General features: G+C 37.6%; 1 protein-coding gene across 1 annotated transcript; it reads left to right on the top strand.

The window, feature by feature from the left end:
* The first annotated feature begins 5,379 nt into the window (after positions 1 to 5,379).
* Positions 5,380 to 5,784, top strand: LOC138905520 (uncharacterized). The gene has a single exon (XM_070194042.1). The coding sequence runs from the start codon at positions 5,380 to 5,382 to the stop codon at positions 5,782 to 5,784; it is 405 nt and encodes a 134-aa protein (XP_070050143.1).
* Positions 5,785 to 11,571: the final 5,787 nt, after the last annotated feature.

Below are 11,571 nucleotides of genomic sequence, written 5' to 3' on the forward strand. Positions count from 1 at the left end.
TTGTCTCTCAAGATTCCTGAAATCGGTCCTGAGTTGTTGATTATCAAGCAACAACTTCTTCAACAAATCATTTGTACTCACTTCTACTTATTAGGTGGCTTCTGAGGTTGATTAAAATTTCCTTGGGGCATATAATAATTCTGAGTCTTCTGATTTTCACACCAGGAGAAGTTAGGATGATTCTTCCAATTTGGATTGTAAGTGTTCCCATATTGTGCATGTTGATTTATCAAACCTCTACTCTGTTGACCCACATAGTAGATAGATTCAGGATTCATGGGGCACATGTCACTCGTGTGACTGTCACCAGATAATTCACATCAAGTAGACATCTATTGTACATGTTGCATCTGTTGTGTTTGATTCATTGTCATTCTATTCATCTGATTTGTCAATTTTGCTATATCTACTCTCATGGCTGAGAAGTCATCAAGCTCAATTACACCAGTAACTTTCTATTTAAGTGCTCTTTGTGATTCCCCGTCTCCTTGCCAATTATGATCATTAGTAGTAAAGTTGTTTAGGAGGAGTTGGATTTCACTATACGGCCTCGTCATGCAACTACCTCCACAAGATGAGTTAAGATTCATCTTTGATGTCTCGTCTAACCCATCAACAAAAGTGTGCCCCAACACCTCATTAGTCTGACAATGATGTGGGCAGTCTCTGAGTAGCTTCTTGTATCTTTTCCAAGCTTGACGAAGAGTCTCACCATCCCGTTGTTGGAATCCAAGAATCTGGATCCTCAGCGACTTTGTCTTCTTAGTGGGAAAGAACTTGATTAAGAATTTTCTTGCTAGATCATCCCAAGTGTAGATTGAGTTCGCAGGCTCCTTTTGCAAGCATTCTTTGGCTCCCCAGCAATGAAAAGGGGAACATTGTCAGCCTGACATAGTCCTTGGTTACCTACTATCTCTAGTGGATGTGGTTGAACTACGATGTCCAACTCTCTTTCTATTCTAGTTCTAACTTCGACTTCCATCCTCACCCTGTGAAGTGTTCGTTCAATTTCAGGATCAAGAGGAAGAAGGTTGTTTGTGCTTCTACTCCTCCGCATTCAAGAGAAGAGCTTGCGTTAACACAAACAAGGTAAACTGAAATTTAAAACTTGAAAAAATAACTAATAAAAGCTTAACTCAAACAAGTAGCTAATTTCTAAGTCCCCGGCAACGGCGCCAAAAACTTGTTACGACCAAACACACTCATGCAAGTATACGTGGTCGTCAAGTAATAGAGTAGTGAGTAGAGTATCGTTCCCACGGAGACTTATGATTATCTTTTGACTGATTCAAACTCAAACAACTTATCAATTGAATAGATTTATCACAAAATATGTAAGTGACTAATTTACTACCTAAGAAACTATCAAACAATGCAATAACTAGAAATCAACCACAACACTTAAAGCAATTTTAGATAAAAATCAGTAGGATGGGATATTCCAGGGTCATAGTCTAGTTAACAATCTTGTTGCGTTCTTGGCTTAAAATGACTAATTGATTTATCTGAATTATTGATTGACAGTGTTGATATTACTCATAAGAATCTATCGAGTTCTTACTCGCCTATTCAAGCTAACTTAATGCCTATATGTCAATGGAATTAAGACTAACAAGAATGCATTTACACTTCCTGTATTTCAACCAAGCAAGACAATTAGGTATATTTCCATCCTAATTGCGAATTCGTCCCCGATGTCTGGGTTCAAGAACTTGCTCTATTTAATCCTATATATAATTTAGAATTCCAATTTTGAGTTCAACTCTAAATTGATAGATAGTATTTCACTGTTACCTACTCAGAAAATAATTAAGAATAGAATTAAATAAATAATCCAATATGATAAAATCAAACTCGTCAATTTAAACTTCAAACATTAACATTCATGTAGCACCCATGACCTCCACTAAACATAAAAGGGATATTTTTGCACAACACTTAAGCAAACAATTCTTTTATTATCAAGTACCAAACTTGATGAAAGGTTTGGAAAAATTACAAAATATAAAAAAAGAGAAAAATTATACATCATTGCTGCCAGAACTCGAGGGAAGAGAAGGATCTATGTTTCCCCCAGTAGAGGAAGGCAGATCCGCTTCCGGTTCAGGGCCTTCATCTTCTTTAATCTACCCTTCATTTCCCAAATACTCGGAACTAGTATTTTAGGAGTCAGTTGCAGTGGGCCGAGCAGGAAAATTTTCATGAGCAGTTAAATCCAGTTCCCGGGCCTTGGCAATACAATCATCAATATCGGCCATGCCAGCTTTGGCCTCCTCTAAGGTTTTCCTCTTCATGTGGTACATGGCGTAAGTCATCTTGAAGATGAGGGAATCTTCTTGATATTGGAGTTGAGCTCGGAGTTTATCAATTTCGGCCAGAAGTCCTTCCATTTAAGCTTTCATGGCACTGAGGCGGAAGTCAAGCTCAACATTTGTAGTTGAGTGAAGCCGGTTTTTCTCCATGACCTTCTTGAGCCTCTTTTCCATTTTGGCCCTCTTCTCCTCGGCAGCGTTGGCCTCCTCAATTTTGGAGCATAAATTGGCCTTCAAGTTATTTATTTGCTCCTCGAAGGTGACTCGCGCTCGACAGCGATGATGGAAGCATCGTGAAGTTTGGCCCACTTAACCTTAGCTTCTTGAAGCTTTTCATTTAATTGGGCAGCTTTTTGGATGTGGGCCATTCTATAAAAGGAAGAAGAACTTGGCTTACCATGGTGGTTGGCCTTCCACCCGTATTTGGGGGCCATTTCCTTCTACCGTCGGGATTCTGGAGTTGTAATTTCCATAATTTTCTAAACCCATTGGTCTAGGCCTTGAACCCGTGGCGGTTCCCATCGGCTAGCTGAAACGAAGGAAACTGAAAATCAGCAAAAGTGGGAAATGATCTTTTTATGGAGTTTGGAAGCAGATAATCAAAAACTTATGAAAAAATGATTTGAGAAAGGATGGAGTTGTGGTCAGGATGATGTCCCTAGTTGCAATAACGACGAATCGTTCCATCCATCCACAGTCGTTGTCGTCGTCTACGTTTGTGAGGAGAGTGTGGTGACCACACTTGCTAAAGTGTCTTACTCCCCCACGGAAAATTTTGGGAGAGTAAAGGTTCATTATATGCGCAAGAGTTAGGATTTCCCCGGTCTCAGTGCATAATTGACGAAGGCAGGCAACCGTCCGTCATATAGATGGGCCTACTTATGCTAAGAAGACCTGATATCGGTGGCAAAACTCCAAAATTATTGGGTCGAGCCCTTCATTTGGCCCCAAAGAGAACGGACCCAAGGTAAAGGGATATATATAGACATACGTGAACCCCTACTTGGAGTAGGTAACTCGCTCTACCATATCTGGGGAGAGAATTTCAATATTGGGGCAGTTGTAATCCTCTTTCACAGTTGAGATACTAGAAGAGTGGATGGAGGAGGGATACCTATGAACTGGCCAAAACCGGTGGCCTTGAGAAGTTGCAGAAGGTTTTTTTTCCTTAAGATCATTTGCGGTGTTGAGATGATGTTGTATGATGGTGCTAACAGTGGAGGGATCAGACTCAACATCAACCTCCTAGTCTTTGTTTTTCTTTGGGCCTCCACCGAAGAAAAGGCTGGTGTTTTCGAAGAAATCAGTGTAAGAAGCCATGGTGGTAAAAGGTTAGTAAAATTCTTGTTGAGGAAGTTTAAGGGTGTGAAAGAGTTCTTAGCAAATGCAGAGAAGAAGGAAGATTTGTGAAAGTAGTGAAGTGAATAAGTAAAAATGACGAGTAGTGGAGAAGATACAGACGGAAAAAATCGTGGTCATGATTACCTAAAAAACCAATGGAAATATTTGTTGAATCGCGGGGCAACACGTGTTTGAGGTACTAAATGCGAAAAGACGTGTGTCCTTTCAAGTGTCAGAGACTGTTCAGGAACTTTCCTGCCAAGAAAGGAATCTTCACCTACTTCCCGGTAACACTAAGTTACGTCACCGGAAAGTAGGGAGATTATCTGTATGGAGTAAAAGTAGTTGATAACAGATGGTCGAATGGTAACATAACACGTGAAAACGAAAATAGGCAAAGGACGAGTAAGAAAATAACTAATACCAAATGCGATGTGTGTGACCAGTACCGGATGGGTTACGAAGGGAATGTAATCGGCTGTAGGGGTTCAAAGGTTTGCCATCGAACAATATTCAATGAGGGAATATTTTCTAGCGTTAAATGGGCAACCATTACAGAGAATATTTGCATTCAAGGCCTGTCATTCTATATTCATCAGTGACACTTTTACTCTCATTTAAAGAGGATCTTGATCCTAGGATCTGGTTTCCCTAAGTAGAGTTATAAATAGTGGGGTTAACATCCATTGTAAGGGGAAGAATTCATTCTGTACGAAAAAACTATACTTTACTATTTTGGTTCTCACACTTTACTATTTAGCTCTCAATTTAACAACTTTATCATTGCTTTATCATTATTTTCGCCTCTACTCTCGGAAAGGCCGAGTTCGAAACCAGGCTTGTTATCTTCTTTAATTTCAGTCATTGAATTTTAGTGTTAATCTTATTTCTTTATCACTTTTTGGATCAAATCGATTTGCTTATTTGTAAACCACGTTATACATTCAACTGTATCATTTTATGGATAAACAAATACTTTATACATAATTGTCTAAAACTAATGAATTTGGATTGGTGCAGATCGCAATAACTCTTTAGAAACAATATCTCGATGAACTGAAAAATGAGTTTCGAAGTATTCAACTTCACTTTCATAATATGACAAGGAGATGTTGGGCTACATCACTCCTCAGACATAGCCTATTAATTTAGTAGCTTTATTTTTTCATTCACTATTATCTGGGCCCAATTGTATAGTACTCGGCCCAGTCCAAGTAAGTATACATGTGTAATAAGATATATACACTTCAGATGTATCTAGAACATTTTATACAATTATGAAATAATAAGAAATATTTCCATTCTCTCTCTCCCCGCTCTTCTCTCCCGATTTAGGGTTTCTTTACTTTTGATTTCTTTCTATGACTCCGATAATGGAGCCTAACATGGTATTAGAGCATTGCAATCAATCCGCCTTGCTCAGAGCTATCGTCCGATGGTAACCGTCGAGTTTGGTTCGGTGATTTTCATTAAGAACGAAAATGTTTCAGTCGGTACAATCTGGAGTCTTCTTCGAAGTTTTTCTTCTGTTTATGCTATTAGAAGATCTTAGCTTCTTCAGGTGTGCGAAGAAGGAGAGTAAAAACTCTATTCTTTCATCTGCATGTAAAAAATCTAGGTGAAATTAGGGTTTGTACTGTTCAAACTTGTATGTGTGCAAGTGATATTTGTATTATTTTTTTCATCTACAACCTATTAGTTTAGAAATTTGTCATTTCGTCTTAATATGGGGAGTCGTTCATCTGCTACTGATGGTTTTGCGGAGTTCACTTTGGACTTGTCTCACCCTTTCTATGTGCATCCCTCCGATAGCCCTGAAAGTCAGTTGGTTGCTATACCTTTCAATGGAATTGGTTTTTTCCACTGGCGTAGTAGTATGCTTACTTCCTTGTCTGCTAATAACAAACTAGGAATAGTAACTGGTAAAGTAGCTCAACCTCAACCTAATTCTCCCTATTACCCCTTCTGGGAACGATACAATGATATGGTGAAGGCTTGGATTACCAATTCATTGACTAGGGAGATAGCAGTGAGTGTTATGTGTCTCAACACTGCTGGAGAAGTGTGGAGTGATATAAATAAGAGGTTTGGGCAATCTAATGGATTCAAATACATTCAAATCCAGAGGTAAATCAGTTCTACCTCATAAGGGTCTTTTGATATTACCACTTATTTTACTAAGATAAGGGCCTTATGGGATGAATTGAACTTTGCCTATGTTATTCTTACCTGATCTTGTGGAGCATTGCCCACGTTTATTGAAGACCAACATCCGTTTCAATTCCTAAGTGGACTAAATGAATCCCGCTCCACTATTAAGAGTAGTATCATGCTCATGTCTACACTCCCTTCCAATAGTAAAGCATATTCTCCACTTCAACATGATGAGAGTCAAAGAGAATCAACCTCCAAATTTGGGTTTTTCTGGTGATTCGGCATCTTTTTCTGCTACTTCATCTTATTCCAATTTTCCTGGCAACCATCAACACAACGCAAAACCTTTTAATCAAAGGATCAACTTTGACCAAAAAAGGAACTCTTCCTCTGTCTCTTGCAAATACTGCAAAAAACTTGGTCACACAGTAGACAAATGCTATAGGCTTCATGGTTTTCCTACTGACTTCAAATTTATCACAAACAAGAGGTTTGCTTCTTCTGCTCAAGTGGAAGACAATACTGCTCAAGTGGGTCCTGCAATCAACTCAAATGAGCCCACAACTTATGATTTCAGCAAAGAGCAGTATCAGCACATCATGTCCTTGTTTCAGCAGACTCACATCTCTCCTGGCAACCATCCTTCCACTTCTGGTGACAATGTTGCATGTGCCAACTTTGCATGTGTGTGTCATATACCTGGAGAACGATTCCCTGTAGTTAATTCTATAATTCAGTGTTTGTCTGCTCAGTTAGGAAAGATACCTTGGATACTAGATTCAGGTGCAACTAACCATATGACCTCCAATAAATAATTCTTACACGACTTACAACCTTTACCTAAACCTTACTTAATCACTCTACCAAATGGTTATAAAGTTAAAGTGATCTCTACTGGTTCATTTCAACTTAGAACAAACATTATCTTGCACAATGTACTGTTGATTCCTTCTTTTCAATTCAATCTTATTTATGTATATCAATTATTTCTCAATTACAATGCTTAGTATTATTTAGCAGTCATTCTTGTTTTCTATAGGGCCCTTCTCTGAAGAGGCCATTGGACATAGGTAGAGCTTCTCATGGGTTGTATTTTCTGCTCCCTGACATGCCTGAATGTTCACCTTTTGTTTCCGTTATTCCCTCTGGTAATGCATGTAATGTTTCTAATACATGTATTGTTTCTAATTCTGTTACCCCTTCCCCAGTCCCTCTGGTACCTCTTCCACCAATGTTAATAAAATGGAATTGTTTTGGCATCAAAGATTAGGTCACATGCATTTTCATAAGATGAAGTCAATTTCATTTTTATCTAACATAATTCCTTCTAAGCACTCTTTCTCCTGTTCTATCTGCCTTATGGCTAGGCAACATATACTTTCTTTTCCTGAGAGTCATATCAAGTCCACTTCCCCTTTTCCATTAGCTCGCCTAGACCTCCGGGTCCTTACCACACCAAGACATACAATAGTTTTAGATAATTTCTCACCATTGTTGATGATTTTTCTAGAGTAACATGGGCCCAACTCTTATCATGTAAAATCAATGCTTTTACAATTATGTAAGCTTTCACCAAAATGGTCCAAACTCATTTTCATTCTTTTGTTCAAACCTTCAAAGTTGACAATGCTTTTGAACTGGGTGGCAGTTCTAAAGCAAAAACTTGTTTCTATAAAAATGGGATTCTTCACCAAACTACCATTCCCCACACCCCACAACAGAATGGGGTGGTTGAAAGAAAATACAAACACTTTTTGGAAATTTCTAGAGCCCTGCTCTTTCAATATCATCTTCCCGCAGTCAAATATTGTGGTGAATATGTATTAACTGCCACTTATATAATCAATAGGATGCTCTCTTCTGTCCTAGGCAATATCTCTCCCTTCTAAAGACTCAATGGTGTCTCCCTTTCTTATGATCAGCTCAAATTATTTGGATGTCTGTGCTATGCTACTACCCCCAAGCCTGGCAGAGATAAATTTCAATCTAGGGCAATCAAATGTGTATTTCTAGGCTACCCCTGTGGCAAAAAGAGATATAAACTTCTTAATATCACTAATCATTCCATCTTCTATTCTAGATATGTGGTCTTTCATGAGCATATCTTCCCTTATTCTTCCCATTCTCTCCCTGACCAACCCTTTCCTCTCGTCCCTTTTTGTGGACAGTGTCTCCTTCTCATCTCCTCCAGCCTTTGCTTCAGCACCTTCTTATGCTCCTCCCATTTCTCCCTCTTCTCCTGCATTTGATTCTCCTCACTCATCTGACTCTTCTGCACCTATTCCTTTGCCATCTTCTCCTCCTCTTAGGAAGTCTACTAGGGTATGTCATACTCCTCCTTATCTTAAGGAATATGTTTGCTCTTCTGCCCTTTCAAATCCTGCTTCTAACATCCCCAAGGTTTCTCCTACTAAGCTGCACATGCAAGAACCTCTTTCTTACCAGCAAGCTATATCTCATCCTTCCTAGCAAGAGGCTATGCTACAGGAATTTTAGACTCTAGATGCAAACCATACGTGGGAAATCGTTCCACTTCCTCCTCACAAGAAGCCTATCCCATGCAAATGGGTTTATAAAATTAAACAGAAGCTTGATGGCTCCATTGAAAGATACAAAGCCATGTTGCTCATTAGGGGTGATACTCAAAATGAGGGGATTGACTATACTGAGACTTTCTCTCTCATGTTGTTAAGTTCACCACCATCAAGTGTCTTCTTTCTCTTGCTGCCAAGAGGGATTGGACTGTGTATCAACTTGATGTAAATACTGCCTTTCTTCATGGTGATCTCCATGAAGAAGTTTACATGAAATATCCACCTAGTTTTCAGATCTCTGCCCCCATGACTTCTGGATCTTCTCTTTTGGTTTGCAAGCTCCCCAAGTCTCTTTATGGCCTCAAGCGGGCTTCTAGACAATGGTTTTCTAAACTGTCTGAAGCTCTGCTCTCAAGAGGTAACATTTATAGTAAGAATGATTACTCACTCTTCACCAGGTTTTCTACTTCTTCTCTCACAGTCACTGTTGTTTATGTTGATGATATATTACTTGCTGGGGATGTTGTGGCTGAGCTTGACAGCTTGGAAACTTTCTTGGACTTCCGGTTCAAAATTAAAGACCTGAGGTCTGTCCATTATTTTTTGGGCCTGGAGGTTCTCAAGAATTCTCGGGGTATTTGGTTAGTCAACACAAATTTGCCTCTGACCTATTAGATGAATTCAATTATCATCACTTCTCTCCTGTTGTTACTCCTCTTGAGTCTTCTGTCAAGCTCACTCCTGACATGGGCCAGCCCCTTACTGATCCCAGCCTCTACAGAAGACTTGTGAGGAAGCTTAGTTTTTTGCAACACACTCGACCTAATATTGCATTTTCTGTCCAACACTTAAGCCAATTTCTCTAGGCTCCTCAGGTTCCCCATATGTTAGCTGCTCTTCATGTTCTCAGGTAGTTGTTAAATGATCCTGGGCAGGGTATTCTTTTATCCAGGTCTCCTGATACATCCCTTATGGCATATTCTAACTCTAATTATGCTGCATGTGCATAATCTCACAAGTCCATCACTAGTTTTTTTTATTAGTTTTGGTGGGTGTCCTATTTCTTAGAAGTGCAAGAAACAACCTACAATATCTCTTTCCTCTGTTGAAGCCGAGTACAGAGCTTTGAGGAAACTGTAGCGGAGGTTTCCTAGTTGGTTTGTTTGTTTGGTGACCTGGGCTTGGTCTTCTCTTCTCCTGTTCAGGTATACTGTGACAGCCAGGCTACCCTGCATATTGCCAAGAACCCTGTTTTCCATGAAAGAACCAAGCATATTGACATTGACTGCCATTTTGTCAGATATTGTTTGCAGTCTGGTTTGATTTCTCTCCATCAAATTCCTACTGTTGATCAGCCTGCTGATATTTTGACTAAGCCTCTTGCAGGGCCTCTACGTTATCATTTACTTGGCAAGCTTGAAGTGGCTTCCCCTCCAGCTTGAGGGGGGTGTTGGGCTGCATCACTCCTTAGACACAGCCCATTAGTTTAGTAGCTTTATTTTTGGGATTTTTTCCTTCCTATACACTATTTGAAACCTTATTACCCTCCCTACTCAAGTTTCAATTTAATTACATAGTTATATATAATTTACCAATTATATACAAATAAGTTTTAAATGAGTATCCCTTTATATTAGGAATTGAATAAGGAATATCAGTTATTTTCTTATCCTTTTATACTTGCCCACTCCCTCTCTCCATCTCTCTCTCTCTCTCTCTCTCTCTCTCTCTCTCTCTCTCTCTCTCTATCTCTCTCTACTCATCTTCTCTGCTTTTCTCCCCAATTTTTCTTCATTTCGTGTTCTCTGTTTTTTATGCTTTCTTGTTGTATATAGTTTTAATGAAATTTATCAATCAATTAAAATTTTTAATCAATAAATTTTGAAGATGTTTGACTCTCCGCCATTGACAGCCATTAAAAAGCTTTGAAGCTTTAAAATCGAATTTGGGTTTTCAAAAACCATTATTTGTTTGGATTGGATGTTGTTGCAAATAAATTAAAATATTGTTTAGAGTTTATATCTCAATTTGGAGGGTATTTGGTGAAGATTAGACTTGATTTTGGCTAAATTTCAGATTAAAACTCGAAGAAGAAGAAGAAGAAGAAGAAGAAGAAGAAGAAGAAGAAGAAGATAAAGAAGAAGAAGAAGAAGAAGAAGAAGAAGAAGAACACATGACATACAATATACTTACGAAATTATAGTAAAGTTGTAGTATAATTGTATGTAAATTGTATTCTGTTATAGTTAAATATATTTTTTTATTTGAATATTGTATGAAAGTTGAAAAATAGTTGTATAATGTATGAATCGTTGTATAAAATTTGTATTTAAGTTAACAATATTATCTTTTTACATAAAATTATTGATATGTATCAAAATTGTATCAAGAGAGAAAGTTTTGATTGGAATTTTAGAGAGGAAGAAACACACACCACATACAAAATATATACAAATTAGATACAAAATATACAAAAGATATATTTTATAAAATTTGTATAAAAATTGTATTTAAGTTGTATGATATTGTAGTTGTATTTAATTGGGTAGAAATAATGTATTAAAGTTGTAGATAAGCTGTAGATTAGTTGTAAATAAGTGTATATTGTATAGTTAGTTGTATGAAATTCATTTTTAGTATGCATGAAAGTTGTAGATAAGTTATAAATAAGTTGTATATTGTATAATTAGTTGTATAAAATTTATTTTTAATTTATATGATGTTGTAGACGTATAAAATTTGTATCAAATACTTAAGGGACCTCTTCTCTCCAATTTTTAAAAGTTAAGAAAACATCGTCTTAGTTGAATATTTCATTTTTGTAGGATTGGGTCGGCATTTAGTTTTTGTTACAAACTATAATGGATAACCTTTATATATAATTCACTACCGTGGTTTATTTAAAAAAAAATTGAATAATCTAAATTTAGCCGAATAATTTTGCAAAAAAAATATTATTCAATTCATGTCTCCATGGCCCGAACTCCAGGGGGCAACAGATCACATGCATCACCATTATAAACTATATTTCTCGTTGAGAGCAGCAGTACATCTTCATATTTACTTATTCAGTTATTCTACTTCTCAGCACGCAAATATACTAGTTGCTTTCGTTTTTCCAGCAATGATTGAGCTACTGCAAATACTGATGCATAACTTTCGGAAAAACCAAGTACTATGCATTTACTGTTTTACCACTTAACAATATTAAACTAAATGATTTGATACGA

This window comes from Nicotiana tomentosiformis, chromosome 2, assembly GCF_000390325.3.
Source record: "Nicotiana tomentosiformis chromosome 2, ASM39032v3, whole genome shotgun sequence".
NCBI lineage: Eukaryota > Viridiplantae > Streptophyta > Magnoliopsida > Solanales > Solanaceae > Nicotiana > Nicotiana tomentosiformis.

Excerpts from the sequence above, each read along its gene's own strand:
- LOC138905520 (XM_070194042.1), top strand. The coding sequence starts at position 5,380 with ATGGGGAGTCGTTCATCTGCTACTGATGGTTTTGCGGAGTTCACTTTG.